The sequence below is a fragment of the Amyelois transitella genome, chromosome 10 (genome assembly GCF_032362555.1).
Source record: "Amyelois transitella isolate CPQ chromosome 10, ilAmyTran1.1, whole genome shotgun sequence".
Lineage (NCBI taxonomy): Eukaryota > Metazoa > Arthropoda > Insecta > Lepidoptera > Pyralidae > Amyelois > Amyelois transitella.
The window spans coordinates 1,056,958-1,076,747 of NC_083513.1; the positions used below are offsets into that span (position 1 = coordinate 1,056,958).

General features: G+C 36.3%; 1 protein-coding gene across 1 annotated transcript; it reads right to left on the reverse strand.

Annotated features, from left to right (window-relative positions):
* Positions 1–444: 444 nt before the first annotated feature.
* Positions 445–16,915, reverse strand: LOC106136770 (synaptic vesicle glycoprotein 2A). Its single transcript, XM_013337414.2, has 11 exons — positions 16,735–16,915; positions 10,827–10,988; positions 9,562–9,724; positions 9,059–9,180; positions 7,602–7,840; positions 6,144–6,289; positions 5,570–5,678; positions 4,983–5,118; positions 4,379–4,535; positions 2,683–2,810; positions 445–1,732 (listed from the first exon to the last, which is right to left on the reverse strand). Exons 1-11 carry the CDS (start codon positions 16,817–16,819, stop codon positions 1,653–1,655), a joined length of 1,527 nt encoding a protein of 508 aa, XP_013192868.1. The 5' UTR covers positions 16,820–16,915; the 3' UTR covers positions 445–1,652.
* Between the last annotated feature and the right edge of the window lie 2,875 nt (positions 16,916–19,790).

Sequence of the window (19,790 nt, forward strand, 5' to 3'; positions counted from 1 at the left end):
TAGATTTTTAATTGAAAATACCCACGGAAGCTAAGCCCCCTGCTACAATCTAATCCCCACTAATAATTTAAATGCGGAAGTAAGTTTATAATGTTTGTTTGCTTGTTTGTTACCTCTTCACGGGTTACCTACTGAAATCATCTTTAAATATCACGTACTTATATATAAATTAAAAGTCTGATGAAGATCATCAGACTAATAAGTACCTTTCATCCCGGTAAAAACTAAATCCACAATTTTTCAATAAAAAAAACCTGTATTCTTTTGTAGGTGGCGCTAAATTCGCCGCTTTTTGAAGATTGCGGTAAATTGCGTCGCTATCTGTAAACCTGGTGTATATATAAATTCTATAATTTTTCTTAATAAAAATGACTGGTAATAAGCACATAACGGTATTTAAAATTATATTTTATTATTAAACTAGCAGTTCAACGCTAACTGCATAACATAAATTATTCATAATATAAAATTAATCACAATACATTCGAGTGTATAAATTATTAGGTCAGTCTTGACTTACTTACAAGGATATTTTGACAGACATAGATCTATATAGACACCGCAAATTAATTCGAGGATGATTTGCCAAAATCAGCGCCCAACTAATTTTTTTTTTCAAAAATAAAATATAATAACAGTTATTTCGCTATCTGCACAATGACCACTGACGACATATTTTTACATATTTTTTATTTAATTTTGTCAAAAACGATGTTATTTCGACCATAAGTTTTTGGTTATTTTTACAGATAAGTAGAAAAAGAAAAAAAGACACGCTCTGTTTCCGTATTGAGTAAATTGGCAGTATCTTTCTAGATCTATATCTGTGATTCCCGCTAAATTTGTGATTTAATTTTACGCCATTTATCGCATACGTTACAACGAAAGGGGCATAAATTGGAATAATATAATAAAGTATTCCGCTTTTTATGCATAAGGGCCTTATGCATAATTAACTTTAAGGCACTTGGGAGTTTCTTATACTTAGTTATTTATCAATTAGAGTACTTACATAACATTAAAAGATTAATTTAAATTAATTACAATATATTCGACCAACATTTTGACAGACAATCTGTGCAACCCTTAATTATTTTTTATTTTCAGAGACTAATATAATATTGAAACTGAATTTTAACAGTCTTCATTTATTAATAATTTACCTAATTATTGTCATGTAAGTTGAAAGCTGTTGATTTTTTTTCTATTTTTCAATTTCATAAATCCTAAATGAACATTGAACATTCTCTTCATTAAGTATATATATATATTTTTATTCAATAATAATAAATTACTTTTAATGCAATTTTTAAACTTAACTTTTCTAAATATCTATCATACAAAACAACACATTTTTGTACACTCAAGTCTACATCAAATCTTTTAGAATGAGTGTACTATTGAACTAAATAGTAACCTCAAGAACATGAATAAATTTCATACATACATACATACATAATCACGTCTATATCCCTTGCGGGGTAGACATAGCCAAACAGTCTTGAAAAACTAAAAGGCCACGTTCAGCTGTTTGGCTTTATGATAGAATTGAGATTCAAATAGTGACAGGTTGCTGGCCCGTTGCTTAAATGAAGGTAAATTAATAAACTTCAAATTGCAATGTTTGGTTCTATACTCTAACAAATCGCTTGTTAATAAGTTAACCCTCTCTGCTCCAACTTGTCTCTGACTTCTTCAGGCTTTGGCCAGAACAGCATCAATATTGTTGAACCTGTAAAATACATGCATACATATATTATGGTCACGTTTATATCCCTTGTGAGGTAGATAGAGCCAACAGTCTTGAAAAGACTGATAGGTCACGCTTAGCTATTTGGTTTAATGATATAATTGAGATTCAAATAGTGATAGGTTGCTAGACCATCGCCTAAAAAGAATCCCAAGTTTGTAAGCCTATCCCTTAATCGCCTTTTACGACATCCATAGGAAAGAGATGGAGTGGTCCTATTCTTTATATAAAGACATTCATTAGCATACTGTCTTCCACATTCCACCTTTTATATTCAAACTTCTACTCCTCACCATGAGCCGATATGGGTTAGGTTCCCTGCAAAGGTTACGGAGGTCAGACGGGAGTCACTTCGTGTAAAATCCCGACTTACCAATCCAGGAATATAGTTAAAAGGCACCCAGGGTTCCTGATTTCTGCACCCAGGATTCCTGTTCCTTTCTCCAGAGAAGTCAGAATATAACTGGAAAAGGAAGACACCGGAAAAGGAAGAAACTAATCCGATTATGATAACACACGCAGTTTCTTAAAACATGCAAATTTCCATATCATGTTTTTGCCGGAAGAGCATCGGTTAGCACTCAAACTAATGTATCAAATTGTAGCTGCATTCGTACAAAATATGTTTTTTTCATCCTCAAAATTCAAATTCAAAATTTTTATTCATTATTATAGGATACTTCATATCGCTTAATAATTGTCAAAACGTATGGTTTAACAACATTGGTTGTGTCAAATAAATTACTTAAAACTAAGTTTACTGCCGCTTCCAAGGCGTCAGTGCAGAAGAAGCGGTAACAAACTGCACTGCAGCATTTTCTTCCTCATTAATTAATGAGTCATCATTCCTTATTAACCGCCTTCAGAAAATGAGTTAGTTCTCAATCCGTTTGACTTCAGAATCTATAAGGCAATTAAGGAAGAGTACTTACCCATAGTAATGGATCCGAATACGATGAAGGCTGCCAAACAGTGGGTGTTCATGGTGGCTCCGAGGAGGTAGGACCCCACCGCGGCGCCCGTCCGCCCCACCATGTACATCAAACACATCGCCATAGCTCTGGAGACAAACAGATAGATAGATAGAAAAAAGCTTTATTCACTATCTGTTTCACTCGTTAAAGTTAAGAATCCACTACAAAATTTTCTCCCTAATCGTGTTGTTACAGACTGGAACAAGCATCCTACGAGTGTCATAACTGCTCCTTCAGTCAATTGTTTTAAGAATCGGCTAGACAAACTTTTCAAAATCTCCAAGCATCAAAATTCACACGCATCAGCTTAATGAGCCGCTAGTGTGTTTAAAGTATATAATAATAACTATCACAATACATTTGTTGGACACATACATAATTAACGGTAATAAAAAATGTGAATGTGCAATGTGCATGTATGTACCACAAACAATGATGGACAGTGAAAAGGTCCTAACTCAGCATAATATCGCAGGTGTAGACACCGCGGCGCTGATGATTCTGCCAGAACCGTAGATGAGCTCAGCGAAGCCACACGAAGAGGAGATAAATGTACTAGTTATAGGGCGAGTGTCCTATAAAGTTTGTTAATAGCTCAGCAAAAAAGAAACAAATAAGTGCGAATGTAATAAATATTTTAATTTACTAGAGCAGAAAGAACAGTAAAAATCTAAATAATAATTATATAGAACAGGTATACATAAAGATACGTACTTATGCTATTAGTGAATTAGTCACCTGCCTTGCTCACCCTGAGGTGTTTACGGGTGGAGGTGGTTGCAAAAAGATTTCTACTTCACCTAAAGAGTTAGACAGGAAAATACCTTTAACTGTACCTATAAGGATAAATATAATGATATATTAATCCTAGACTAGAACGGGACTTATCGACACTGCAATATCAGCTAAAGAGGACGCAGCGCATCCTGAACACAGCGCTTAAATGAGATAAATCGTTTTTCTCCTAAATAAATATCTAAGTAAAGATTAAGAAAATCTATCTATATGTATAAACGATTAAGATGCTAACCTTAGACAAGTTGGAAATACATCGACTGCAATAGCAGCTAAAATAGAAGCAGCGCATCCTGAACACAGCGCTTAAATGAGATAAGTCGATCTTCTCCTAAGTAAAGAAAATGAAAAACTATCTTTATGTATAAATGCTAAAGATGATTACCTTAAACAATTTGGAAATACATCGACTGCAATAGCAGCCAAAATAGAAGCAGCGCATCCTGAACACAGCGCTAAAATGAGATAAGTCGATCTTCTCCTAAGTAAAGATAATGAAAAACTATCTATATGTATAAATGATAAAGATGCTAACCTTAGGCAAGTAGGAAATACATCGACTGCAATAGCAGCTACAATAGAAGCAGCGCATCCTGAACAGAGCGCTAAAATGAGATAAGTTGTTCTACCCCTAAATAAATACCTAAGTAAAGATTAAGAAAATCTATCTATATGTATAAATGATAAAGATGATTACCTTAAACAAGTTGGAAATACATCGACTGCAATAGCAGCTAAAATAGAAGCAGCGCATCCTGAACACAGCGCTATAATGAGATAAGTTGTTCTACCCCTAAATAAATACCTAAGTAAAGATAATGAAAAACTATCTATATGTATAAATGATATAGATGCTAACCTTAGACAAGTTGGAAATACATCGACTGCAATAGCAGCTAAAATAGAAGCAGCGCATCCTGAACACAGCGCTAAAATGAGCAGAGCTGTAGCAGCTCCCCCTTGTGGGACAAACGCGGCACCCATCGTTGCTACACCACATATTATCATTATACCACCTGAAATTGAAAAAGGTAATCTTATAAGCAATCGACGGACTCTGTGGCGTAGCGGTAGTAGTGTCTGTGACACCAGGGGTCCCGGGTTCGAATCCCGGCCAGGGCATGATGAGAAACGAACTTTCTCCGATTGGCCTGGGTCTTGGATGTTTATCTATATAAGTATTTATTATAAAATATAGTATCGTTGAGTTAGTATCTCGTAACACAAGTCTCGAACTTACTTCGAGGCTGACTCAATCAGTGTTATTTGTCCCGTATATATGTATTTATTATTTATGTGTCGATTAAAAATCATGCATCACACGCTTAATTCTTAGATTTAACTACATATACCTAGGTATTTCTGATACCTTACAATAAGCAGTGGATTTTCAGCTAGTAACTTTCAAGTTGGATGTAAGAGCAAAAGAAGCAATCATCTAAATACCACAACAGCATACTTACAGTATAATCTCTTCTTTCCAATCTTGTTGATGAACATGCCAATAGCCAGGTAAGTAAGAGCGAACACCGCTCCCATAGCCATGGAGATGGGGAACACACCAATTGAAACTTCTACTGTACAAGACGAAACTTCAGTCTGGAATTAAACAATTGTTTTTGAACGATAAATCATACAGATCACGCAAGACCTTAAGAAAATTTTGGTTTTCAATATTAAACTCAAACTCAAGGACATATGGTACTTTTTTGTCAATAGTTGCTAGTCTTTAGCTCTCATCTTTGCAAGTTACCGGTTGGACCTTTCATCGCGTGCTTTGGCCTATGGTACGCTGTTTAAAATTCCTCTGCTCACTTTCCCGGTTTCAAGCATCCTAGATAACTAGTCCTAGTCCTAGATTTACGAGTCAATGGAGTAAAGACTGTCCTCAGTCTTAACTTAATCAGGACTCGTAAATCCCTTTCCGCGATGTTTATCCAGGATTTCTTCGACTTGCCCCTTCTGCCAAGGTTAGACTAATTTTCCTGTTTTTAACTTTTTTTCTCGTAATTGCGCCTTGTGCGATGTCAAACGAGTTAACATTATTCACCTTTTTTAATTTCTCCATAATGATTTCACAAATAGTTATGCTTTTCTCGCTGGTATTCTTCAAAATATTGTTTAGAAGTTCCGGTACCCACACGTACAATCCGCTAGATCTGAAATATCAACAACAACTTTTTTTAAAAACATTGCAAAGATTTAAGATTAAAAATAATATTGATAGGATAATTAATACTATGCAGGATATGGATAATACAATTAAGTCATTTAGTTTTCAATTATTTACGTTTTTAGCTGCAACTTCAGATGGTTTCGTATAATTTGCAAAATTAAAATTATGTGTAATTATAATAACAGTGTAATTATGTGTAATTATAGTGACAGGATGCTAACCCATCGCCTAAAAATGAATTCCAAGTTTGTAAGCCTTTCCCTTTGTCGCCTTTTACGACATCCATAGGAACGAGATGGAGTGGTCCTATTGTTTTTTGTACTGGTGCCGGGAACCACACGGCACTCCTTGACAAAGTAGTAGTACTTAATGATATATGTATGAATCCTTATGATAATAATGTGATAATTAATGATTGTGATAATAATATGAAATATAAATTACTCACAGCATAAACACAGAGAACATGGATATATGAGAGATGAACACACATCTCAGAAGAGGTGGTCTGAACATCAACCCTATGTTCTTGATGGCTCCCGCGAACCCAGCTGGTTTCTCGCTGTCCATATTGGTTAAGATAATTTTGTCTACCTGAAAGTATTTACATACGTACATATATTTGTGAAAGTATAGTTACATGGATGTCGTAAAAGGCGACTAAGGGTTACAAACTTGGGATTCTTTAAGGCGATGGGCTAGCAACCTGTCACTACTTAAATCTCAATTCTATTATTAAGCCAAACAGCTGAACGTGGCCTATCAGTCTTTTCAAGACTGTTGGCTCTGTCTATCCCGCAAGGGATATAGTATGGATGTCGTAAAAGGCGACTAACGGATAGGGTTACAAACTTGGAATACTTTAAGGCGATGGGCTAGCAACCTGTCACTATTTCAATCATAATTCTATCATCAAGCCAAACAGCTGAATGTGGCATCTTTGTCTTTTCAAGACTGCTGTCTACCTCGCAAGGTACATATAATTATGTGACTGTATGTATGTATGAAAGTATTTAACTACTTTGAAAAAAAACGTAATTTATTGACAAAGTTGTTGCAACAATTGATATATATTCACAACTTTAAAGGCTTTATGACTTGAACTTTGGACATCAGAGTAACATGGCCTACAATATTTAGATTTACAAAGCTCGAACTAATGCCTGAAGGGTAAAATCAGGAATAACTAAAACAAGGTGTCAAATAGTTATTCAATATTTAGCCATCTAAAGAAAACTCTATAAAAACATTTTTTGCTTTGATGAAAGCAAAAAAATGTCATTGCTCAAATCATGGGAACTTCTATGATATGAACAATGTTAAATCTAATTCTATAGCATGTGATCACACTTTCAATAACACTTAATTTATAAGATCAATGAAACCTCAACTCTCGTCTTTACATGAACAATACAAAACATTGCAGACTTATGTATATGTTCCACTAGAGGCCGCCCGCGACTTCGTCCGCATGGAAACCCTATCAATACCGCGGGAACTGCGGGATAAAAAGTAGCCTATATGTTATTCTGGGTCTTCACTATGTTTTTTCTTCAGAACCAAACCGTCATGGAAGCTTCTTGTAGTTTTATGTGCGCCTATCCCTTAGTCGCCTGTTAAGACGTCCATGGAAAAGAGTTGGAGTGACCCATTATCTTAATCGGCGGGAACCACACCATCATTAAGCCATTCACAGCTAAACATGGCCTTACGAGACTATTGGCTCTGTCTGCCACGCAAGAGATAACAAACATACGTACATACATATGGTCACGTCTATATCCCTTGCGGGGTAGACAGCCAATAGTCATGAAAAGACTGAATGGCCACGTTCAGCTATTTCGGCGCAAGAGATAAAGAGATATGTTTGTTTATTCAAAATACTATACCAACATAAGAAACTTACAGGAAACTGATCAGCCGAAGCTCTATGGTTCCACGAATACATCTTGGCCAAAACAGGCAGGGCTGCATCAGGCCCTTTCGCTGACAGCAGATACCGAGGACTTTCAGGTAGGAACAGCAGAAGAAGAGCCGCCACCAGTCCAGGGGCACACCAAGACCAGACGAATGCCCTCCACGGTACCACTGTGAAGCTGAACAGTGCGAAAGACCACTTGCCAGGAATTATCAGCCAGGCGAGACCTGTAACAAAATAATGGAAATAGATAACCAATATGTTTTACATACATACATAAAATCACGCCTCTTTCCCGGAGGGGTAGGCAGAGACTACCTCTTTCCACTTGCCACGATCTCTGCATACTACATACATATAATCACGTCTATATCTCTTGCGGGGTAGACAGAGCCAACAGTCTTGAAAAGATTGAGAGGCCACGTTCAGCTGTTTGGCTTAATGATAGAATTGAGATTCAAATAGTGACAGGTTGCTAGCCTGTCGCCTAAAAGAAGAATCTCAAGTTAATTAGCATATCCCTTAGTCGCCTTTTACGACATCCATGGGAAAGAGATTGATAGAGAGCAATATGTTCTAGTATTCTTTATACTCTCAGCTCCTGCGCTTTGGACCCTGGGGTCCATTGAAGTATATTAATTAGGGTAACATTATACAATTTATTTTATTTTGAGTATCATATGCGCGATTCATGATATTTGTGTAATGAACAATTCTCAATGATATGTGTGTCACCATAAGCTACCACCATAATTGAATCCTGAAATTAACGTAACCATTTTTACGTTAATTTCAGGATTGACACTTCATATCCTGGATTAATATTAATATTTGGATTCGTATTAATATTTGGATTTTTTTGTCTAAATCATCTTAATTCTCTCATCTAAACTCGACAGAAGGCGAGCAACGATATTGACCGCCAAGATCAATTGATTCCGATATAAACATTTCTAGTGGATAATCTGATACTGTGCCGACCCCACGTAGAAAGTGGGAAAAGGTAGGTAACGACGAAGAAGAAGAATCTGATGATTATACTTATCTAAATCTACGTAATAAATGTATACTAATATTATAAAGCTGAAGAGTTTGTTTGTTTGTTTGAACGCGCTTATCTCAGGAACGACTGGTTCGAATTAAAAAAATCTTTTTTCGGTAAACCATTCGGCAGACCATTTATCGAGCAAGGCTTTAGGCTATATAACATCACCCTACAACTATAGGGAGCAAAGAAATAATGGAAAATGTGAAAAAAAAAACGGGAAAAATTATTCATCCTTGAGGGCTTCATTGATAACCAAAATAATTATTCCACGCGGACAAAGTCGCACTTATGTTAAAAATCCTATATATTAGTCCTATATTTTCCTGCTCATCTTTATAAATATTTTTTTCTGTTACTATCAGAACTGTACGAATGATCATAACATTCTGAAGGTTACCTGGTAATGTGATGAAGGAGAACGAAATGAAGACCGAACCCCAGGCTATGGCGGACGCTCTTCTTGAATTCATGTGCATTTCTCCTAAATACGCGTATACTGTAGCACTGGAAGCTGACACGCTGAAACCAATTTTTCGGAAAAATATTGTGATCATGTTTGGACGTAGACACAAATTAAAATGCACGGCAGATAATATACTCGTAAATAATAAACATGTAGATACATAGACACACAATCACGTTTTTATCCCTGACAGCAAACAGAGCCAACAGTCTTAAAAAGGCTGAAAGTCCACGAGATTTCAATATTGGGAAAGTATTAACTGTCATGAAGACTAAACGAGTGTTTATATCTTTGAAATAAACATAATAGAACAATTTATTTGAGGGCAACATTTTGCAGCTTTCTAAAAACAATGACCAGAATCCAATAATCTTTATTTGATCTGATGTTACTCAAACAATGAATTTAAAGAAAGAAAGAAGATTTGAAATACTTACAGACATCCAGTCAGCATTCGAAGGAACATTAGCATCCACACATCAACGGCGAAGGAGGATGCCACTGAGAAGACAGCTGATGCCAACAAAGCTGGCAGCATTACTGCTCTTCTGCCCACCCTGTCTCCGAAGTAACCCCATAGGAACGACGTGCTTATTATACCTGAAAAAGAAGTAGTCTTCAGTTCTTCATGGTTCTCTTTGCGCAAATCACCTTTCCATTTTAATTTCCTTCCACCCTAAGGTGGACTGAAAGAGATTGCTTTAGCGATAATTCCGCCTTTGTACCTCATTACCTTTTTTAACCTCATTGCCTTTTTTAGCCTCATTGCCTTTGTACCTTAATTTTATTTTATTTTTTCTTATGGTGCAATTAAGAGTCTATCTGTTTGTATATCTTGATCATTATTAATACTTTTTACTTTCCGAACGATATGGCTGTATTTTTAAAACCGGCCCGATTCTAACGCTCTTTAAGAATGCGATTCAATGGAGCAGCTTTAGTCGCCTTTTCTGATAATTGTGCATACATCCTTCCTCCAGTATATGTCTAAATACAACCCAATAAAAGCAGCAGCATTGAGCAATCTCTTATATTCACTGGTAAGGTTGAGTTCATATTTAGCAGCGGTGATAGCATAGCTCATTCGGACAGACTCCATGGAGAGTTTCAGCAAAATAAGGTCATTGGTAAGGTAGATAGATAGATAAAACTTTATTTTACCATAAGAGTAAAACATACAAAACAGCACAAAACAGACAGAGATGGTACATAGGCTTGCAAAACTATGTAGCTTCAAACGCTAGTGGATTAAAATTAAGTGATCCATTGGCTGAAAACGTCTACGCAGTTTAATATGTCTGGTTTACACTTCCATAGAGCTACAGGTTGTATCATTTGTCATATTTTGCCTTTTTCTTCTTCCTTCTCACTTTAATCCCGTCCTCACTTCTTCGAAGCTGGGATCCGCCGGTGACTACACGATCATGAGTTGGGTTGCTCACGTTCTTAAATGAAGCGACTCCCGTCTGACCTTCGCAGCTTTTTCAGGGAAACCTTACCGATATAGGCTCATGATTACGCATCCTGTCACATAAATGTGTAGGTTTTCCCACGAAGTTTTTCCTTGTCTGACAGCATCGGTTGAAAGCAGAAGCAGCTTGAAATACGACAGGCATAAACATTAGTTAGGTACTTCCCTGTCTGAAACACCAGACAGAATTGTCCGTCTACTATAAGGTCATCTAAAGAAGTAACTACGAACCAATAAAAGCAGCTGCATTGACCAATCCCTTGTGTTCACTGGTGAGGTTGAGTTCACATTCAGCAGCGGTGATAGCGTAGCTCATGCCGACAGACTCCATGGACACGTTCAGCATAATGAGGCCGCATGTAAGTAGTACTATGTAGTTGAAACGGCCATGACCTGTAAAGGGAAATACTGAATAAATATTTTTTTTTTGGAATTTGAATTTGGAATTTGGTAGGCCTTGGTGCCGTGTAGTTCTCGGCACTTAAGAATAGGACCACTATAGGTCTCCCGGGCTGTGAAGAGGAGCGCCAGGCAGACCGTAGCGGCACGAGGTCAAACCTCAAGATTGAAATAGAGAAACCATGTTGGTGACATTTCAGGAAACAACGTCAAAGGCTTTTTTAGAAAATTTAAAGCTGACCCACTTGACAACCATTTGTCTCAAGGATTACCTACTAAACTGTAAGTAAGTCTGCCTAAAACTTATTCAAATTTTGACATATTAAGTGGACACTTTTATCGCCTCTTACGACCATCACTGAAATAAATCATGGTTTAATTCAAGAAAATTGAGCACTCAATTATTTTTTATATTCGAACTCTGAACCAGTGGTCAAGTTGATACAGATTAAAAGATTTTAGCAAATCTGACGAAATTTCTTTACTATCCAACAATGATCAACTTCTAAGATGAAGAGTGTAATAAAGACGTCAAAGATATGATATTGTGATTAAGACAACAAATTATGATGATCCAAACTTGTGATTTGACAAACAATAACTACTATATCATTGATAATTTATGAAATATTAATTCGCTGGCTGATACTTTTAAAATAAATTAAGATGTCACAAATATGATGACCCAAACGAATGATTTGACAAATAAAAGCAACTACATACATACATATGGTCACGTCTATATGCCTTGCGGGGTAGACAGAGCCAACAGTCTTGAAAAGACTGATAGGCCACGTTCAGCTGTTTGGCTTAATGATAGAATTGAGATTCAAATAGTGACAGGTTGCTAGCCAATCGCCTAAAAAAGAATCCCAAGTTTGTAAGCCTATCCCTTAGTTTCCTTTTACGACATTCATGGGAAAGAGATGGAGTGGTCCTATTCTTTTTTGTATTGGTGCCGGCAACCACACGGCACATATCAATGATATAGTTTGTGAAATGCCAATTCGCAACGGAATGGCTAATACTTTTAAGATCAATGAAGACGTCAAAGATATGGTGACCCAAACCAATGATTTCACAAACAATAACTACTATATCATTGATAATTTGTGAAATGCCAATTCTCGTAGAAATGGCTGATAATGCACACTTGCTTAGAAAGTAAACATGATAAGAACTGAGTTGACCGACTTTAGCGCCGATCGATAGTGTACGCGGTACTTTCTCTAACACAGACCAAAGTACTCTAAGTACAGTACACTTTACCAACTGCACTTTCTACGCGGGCTCGGCACAGTATGTTAGTTTTTTCCAATTACTTCTGTCAATTGCCATCTCACTGGTCACTCCCTTTCTCCTCATACTATCCTTTACGCCGTCCATCCATCTCTTTTTCGGTCTTCCCCTATTTCTTGAACCTTTCACTACTGTCCTACTTCTCTCTCATAGGGACTAAATTCAAATTCAAATTTTTTTTTATTATTATAAGATACTTCATATCGCTTAATAATAATAATTGTCAAAACTTTTAGTTTCACAACATTGGTTGATGTCAAATGAATTACTTAAAAACTTAGTTTACTGCCGCTTCCAAGGCGTCAGTGCAGAAGAAGCGGTAACAAAATGCACTGCAGCATTTTCTTCAAAAACGTCAACTTGACAAATATCCAAACTAAAATCTAAGTAGAATGTGACAAGTCCTGTTATTTCAAAACTATTAACACTTTTGTTCATGTATTTTTATTCGGACAGGTGGCTTACTCGCCCTTGGTGACTGGTTCCAGGGACGATTTGCTACCTATTATAATAATTTGGCGGCCGGGTTCCAAACCATGTTTTACGGTTCCAGGGAGAATATGCCACGTATTAAAATAATCTTATTTTCACCTGGTTCTTATTAACTATCACGATTTCAACCTCATTTGGGCGTATATACCAGAATGGCCGAATTGGCTGAAGTGAACCATAATTTTGATTTGTGACATTAAATGCTCCATTAGCGCCGTGTGGTTCCCGGAACTTTAGAATAGGACCACTCCATCTATTTCCCATGAATGTCGTAAACAGCGACTAAAGGATAGTCTAATAAACTTGGGATTCTTCTTTTAGGCGATGGGCAAGCAACCTGCCACTATCTGAATTACAGTTGCATCTTTAACAGATGAACGCGGCTTTTCAGTCTTTGTAAGACTGTCAGCTTTGTCTACCCCGTAAGGGATAAAGACGTGATTGTATGTATGAAGTTTAGATGCATTTTGAAAATTAAAAAAAAATTGCAACTGTGAATAATTCTTCTGCTTGTAAGTAGGTATACTTAGTAATCCTATACCTAAGGTATCTACAATCTGATAAAACTAAGTGTAATGACTGTTTAAGTCGGTGAAGGCCTACTAAACCTTTAATAACACGCGGTTCGGTACTGTGGTTATGGCCAGACCGGTTGGAAACTGCGCGTATGTTATTAAATCTATCAACGTCTTGTTTTGTTTTTTCCTTAACAGTCGCTACTTGATCAACATATACCTGATTTATAAGCTTGGCGACATGATCGTTTATGTTTGGATCTAAAACAGAGATAGAATAGAATATAATAGATTTATTTCAAAATTATTTCCGAAACCGCCGAGCTTGCATGAAGAGAGTTATGAATGTGGATGAAGCGAAGGAAGTATGCAGAGATCGTCGCAAGTGGAAAGAGGTAGTCTCTGCCTACCCCTCCGGAAAAGAGGCGTGATTTTATGTATGTATGTATGTATGTATTTTCAAAAGTGGACACAACGTTTCACTTATTGACTACGCAACACTGAAATCTAATTACATATATCTACTACCGCTTCCAAAGCGCATGTGTAGAAAAAGCGGAGATCCATCTAGTATTCCAATTTTTGACAAGTATTTTTTTGTTATGAAAACTACCCTTATTATGTTTTTGAAGTCAGGCTGAGTGCCTTTGATTTGGGTGAATCAGGTTTGCTTTGAAGTGAAGATGTAACCGGGAACCATTAAACATACATACAAATAGTCACGTCTATATCCTTTTCGGGGTAGACAGAGTCAACAGTCTTGAAAAGGAGCCATTATGTAAGGCGAAAAATTGGGAGAAACGGCGTGGTACTATATTTTTCACGTGACCACCAAACCTCGCTTATTGTATTACTAGCTGTGCCCGCTACTTCGTCCGCGTGGAAGTTATTTTGGGCAACATTGAAGACCTCAAGGATGAATCATTTTCCCCGTTTTTTTTTTTCACATTTTCCATTATTTCTTTGCTCCTTATAGTTGCAGCGTGATGTTATATAGCCTAAAGCCTTCCTCGATAAATGGTCTACTCAACGCAAAAATATTTTTGCCGAACCAGTAGTTTCTGAGATAAGCGCGTTCAAACAAACAAACTCTTCAGCCTTATATATTTGTATGTATAGATGAAACTTAAATAATTATTGAAGTAGTTAGACTATAATATAAAGCGGACAAAGTCGCGGGCGCATTTAGTTTAAAAATAACAGGACAGCTGGTGTCATTGACACACTGGGCTCGGAACGATAACAAAAAATGCAGATAATGGTGTTCGTTCATTACGTGCAACTATTTTTAACATTCATTCATAAAATCACGTCTATATCCCTTGTAGGGTAGACAAAGCCAGCGATTTTGAAAGACGTACATGACATAAGGCCACATTTAGCTGTTAGGATTGATTATAGAATTGCTAGCCCATCGCCTAAAATAAGAATAATGGCACATCATGATGTTTTTTTTTTACTTTCATAAATAACATCACTACGAGTTTGTACGTATTGAAGTAAAGTAACTGAAAAATTATTCTGATATTATTAAAAATGAAAGTTGTTATAAGTGATAATATTAATACTTAGTTAGCAGAAACATCAAAGTGTATATAAAATTTCACCGTGTGATAATTAACAAAAAAATTAAGATTAAGAAGGTTGTCTGAAAGCGATCCCTTGATGAGATAAGACCGCGTTTGTTGTATTTTGGCTTACTTTACTGTATTTTTGTGTTCATTCGTTGATATCGCAAACAAACAAAAAAACGGCCTCTTTGGCGTAGCGGTAGTACGCTTGTCTGTGACACCGGAGGTCCCGGATTCGAATCCTGACCAGGGCATGATGAGAAGAGAACTTTTTCTGATTGGTCTGGGTCTTGGATGTTCATCTATACGAGTATAAGTATTTATTATAAAATATAGTATCTTTGAGTTAGTATCTCGTATTGGCTTAATTCAGAAGTAAGCAGGAATAATACCAAATATTTATGTGATTACATTTATTTTCTTATCAGCAGACCGACAGAGATTCTCACGAGTCAAACGTAAGCAGCAGAATGATTCCATTGTCAATTCAAAAAGACCGGCTGTCATATACATTATCTATTAATCATCGATATTGGAATACATTCTTATTAAACCTTTTTACTAAATAACATAGAAAACTATTAAATAAATTATTGCTAACACTCGTAACACAAGTCTCAAACTTACTTCGAGGCTAACTCAAACTGTGTAAGTCCCGTATATATTTATTTATTAAACGAGAATGCTACATTCAAGTGATCGCACCTTTAACATGGCGTCTCAATGCACAAAATTCTCTTTCATTTTATTATATGCACCGGTCGCGTAACACGCGGTATAATCTTTATTGTTAAGAATGTCAGGGGCTGTATTGTGAGAAATTTATAAAAAGGTTGTGATGGCAGGGGAATTCGCCACAAAAATATCATGGGAATCAATTTGACTATCGTTTCCAAAGATATTATAAGGGTCGATAATAGAATTGAGATTCAAATAGTGCCAGGTTGCTAGCCCATCGCCTAAAGACCCCAAGTTTATTAGCATATCCCCTGGTCACCTTTTACTACATCCGTGGGGAAGAGATGAGATGTTGCTATTCTTTTTTCTATTGGTGCCGGGAACCACACGGATAATGGGACTGATGATGAAATAAATAAGGAACATCACTAATCCATGATATCTGCAAAGATTATTAACTCATGACTTTCTTTCACTACATCTGTGTAAATAATTTTAGAATCACACCAAGAAAAATTGATAAATGATATTCCTACCTTCATAGCGATTTTTCAATGAACGACAATACAATAATATCTTTAGTGTAAACTAATTCGGTATTCAGAATAATTTATGGTGTATCAATACCTACAGCTTTGACGTGTTTTTGTTTATCAAACTTGTCTTCCGACATAGGTACATCATTGTACCTAAATAACTTATTTCTTCGCGAGCCTTCGTTCACGTGAGAAATTCCAGAAAAACGTCTATGTTATTACCGTAGATCTTTTTTTTAATCTGTATCAAGTTCGTTAAAATCAGTCCAATATGATATAATATATTCCTTACAAACATACAACATATGTACATATATACATATGGTCACGTCTATATCCCTTGCGGGGTAGACAGAGCCAACAGTCTTGAAAAGACTTATAGGCCACGCTCAGCTATTTGGCTTAATGATAGAATTGAGATTCAAATAGTGACAGGTTGCTAGCCCATCGCCTAAAAAAAAGAATCCCAAATTTGTAAGCCTATGCCTTAGTCGCCTTTTACGACATCCATAGTAAAGAGATGGAGTGGTCCTATTCTTTTTTATAGTGGTGCCGGGAACTACACGGCACACAAATATACAAAATTACAAATAATTCCTCTTTATTACAGCGTACCTACTTTCCTAAACCATAACAATTTCTAACTCACCAACAACTTCAAAGGCATCTTCAAAGAATGCTTCATTTGTCTTCTCACTCCTTCCACTGGCTATTTTATCACTCGAAACCTCCATTATAGAATCACAATTAAAATCATACGGTGATGCTCATTTTAACACGTGTTCAATAATATAACTTGAATTTCTTACACGCGCGTCTACCACGGCGGTTCAGAATGCACTGACTAAATATAAACGTGGTACGGTGTTTACGATTATGACATAATGAACAGCTTTACACCATCCAATTTCAGGGAGACGATTTTTGAAGTGAAATTCTAGTTCAGCTGTATATGGCCTATCAGACTTTTCAAAATTGTTGGCTCTTTCTACCCAGCAATGGATAAAGACGTGATTATATGTATGTATTTTTTATCATTTCAACTGCTTGTTTTAAGGACCTTTTTGTAGTGCGTTTGTTTGTGTCACCGGAGCTCCTGGCTTCGAATCCCGGCCAGGGCTTGATGAGAAACGAACTTTCTCTGATTGGCCTGGGTCTTGGATGTTTATCTATCTATGTATTTATAATAAAATATAGTATCGTTGAGTTAGTATCTCGTAACACAAGTCTCGAACTTACTTTGAGGCTAACTCAATCTGTGTTATTTGTCCCGTATATATTTATTTATTGTAAGGCGAAATAAAAATTGGATCCTAGATACCATTTTGGCGGGACCAATTACACGTACTTATGACGAACTGTTATCAAGAACTAATTTTGGCTATCCGAATTTCAGAATCAAGACTTATTTTTTTAAATCAGGGCAAATAAAAATATCTGTGATCAAATCCTTAACAAAATCCTAATCCTTTTTCAGATCAGTTTTTTTTAATCACAATTTGTTTTCTAACTCTCTCTCTTAAAATTGGATATTGTAACCAATGCCTAACTGTTGCTTGACCATCATGTAATGTGAACGGATTTAACGTAATATTATGTTTATCTTATCAAAGAAATACGCGGACAATGTAATATTTTATCATATCTTTCTGACATATCGACATTATGAGTAGTAACAAAAAAAACAGTATGCATATGCATATATAATTTATAAAAAAAGTGGGTAGGTACTTAAGTAATATTTAAAAAATATTTTTGATCGTTTTTTTTTTCCAATTTGTTTCCAGGCACCAATAAAAAAAAGAATAGGACATGAAAGTCGTAAAAGGCAAGTAAGGGTTAGGGCTTATAAACTTGGAATTCTTCTGTAAGGCGATGGGCTAGCAACCTGTCACAAATTAAATCTTAATTCTACCATCAGGACAAAAAGCTCTACGATGCCTATCAGTCTTTTCATCAGACCGTTAGCTCTGTCTACCCCGCAAGAGATATAGACGTGACTGTGTGTGAATGTATGTTTGTATGTTGCTATTATAAAATCTATACTTTTATATTGTAAAGCTAAAGTGTTTGTTTGTTTAAACGCGCTAATCTCAGGTATTAGGTACTGGTTCGAATTAAAAATTTCTTATTGTGTTGAATATACCATTTATCGAGGAAGACTTTAGGCTATATAACATCACGCTGCAACTATTAAGATCAAAGAAATATTGGAAAATGTGAAAAAAAACGGGGAAAATTATTCACCCTTGAGGGCTTCAATGATGCCCAAAATAACTATTTGACGCGGACGGAGTCGCAGGCACAGCTAGTTAATTATATAACCACGTTTCTACCACACGTGGCTCTGACCGTGGTTCGTGAAATCACAGACCTAGATAAAATCTAGATCTAGGTCTATTTACCATTATTTGAAGCAAAGGTCAATAAACATGGCCGATATACGGCCTTGCACCGCAACTAAGGGTTATCGTCCACTCAAGATAAACACTTTACTCTTAAACTTTAAATAAAAATTGTTGTTTGGTGTTCAACTTAACCGAATTAGTTTCATTAGAAGATGTTTTTGTAAAAATATTAGTTTAACTGAAAACCGCTGGTTACAAAATTATAAATAACATCGCGGGGAAAAAATATTATTTTAATTATACATACATACATATAGTCACGTCTATATCTTACGGGATAGACAGAGCCGATAGTGCCGAAAAGACTGAATAGCCACTTTCAGCTGCTCGGCTTTATGATGGAATTGAGCCATCCAGCCCATCGCCTAAAAAAGGATCGCAATTTTGTAAGCCTATTTGTATTGTTAACCCTTACACGCCTTTAACGACATTCTATCATCAAGCCAAAAAGCTGAATGGGGCCCATCAGTCTTATCAGGAGTGTTGGCTCTGTCTACCCCGCAAGGGATATAGATGTGACCATATGTATGTAAGTAACATGAACTTACATACATTTATCATGCCTCTTTTCCGGAGGGAAGGTAGTGACTATATCCATATTTATCTTTCTTTTTGTACAGTCGCATCGATTTCTTGACCTGACCTTTTTACCAGAATGGTGGTTGAATCGGTAAGGTGCCGGTTCGAATCCCACCCCGGCCATGTATTTATTTTGTAGACTGTGAAGATAGTTGAAAGAAATAAGTTTTTATTCAAGGATGTCAATGTAACGCTTTGAATTTAGAATACGAGGAACCACGTGGTAATTTTTTTTATAATCTCTTTCACCCTTGGTAAGAAAGTGAAAAGAAAAAACAAACAAATTAAATCCGTGATAAGCAGGTCAATAGTCAGTCATAGTCCTCGACTATAAGAAAACAATATTTCCCATTTAGATAAAAAAACAGTTATTGATTTTTCTAGAGGAAATGAATCATGTGAACAGTGGTTATGAATGTGGATGAAGCGAAGGAAGTATGCAGAGATCGTGGCAAGTGGAAAGAGGTAGTCTCTGCCTACCCCTCCGGGAAAGAGGCGTGATTTTATGTATGTATGTATTTTTCTAGAGAGCTAGAGTGACGGTGGACGAATCGTTAAGATGCCCGGTTAAAACGCTTGTTACACCGGTTCGAATCCCAACTCGGCCTAAACCAATGACTATATAGGAAGTTATTTATATAAGTTTGAATACCCACCAATGCTCTTACGGTGAGGGAAAACATCGTGAGGAAACCTGCACATTCAGGCAACTGGATGT

What these genes read in the sequence shown, in the direction of transcription:
- LOC106136770 (XM_013337414.2), bottom strand. Translation starts at nt 16,819, where the DNA reads ATGGAGGTTTCGAGTGATAAAATAGCCAGTGGAAGGAGTGAGAAGACA. An exon ending in TGGAAAGAAGAGATTATACT is followed by an intron (nt 4,536 to 4,982) that starts GTAAGTATGCTG and finishes TTTCAATTTCAG; the next exon opens with GTGGTATAATGATAATATGT. An exon ending in ATTCGGATCCATTACTATGG is followed by an intron (nt 1,733 to 2,682) that starts GTAAGTACTCTT and finishes TGTATTTTACAG; the next exon opens with GTTCAACAATATTGATGCTG.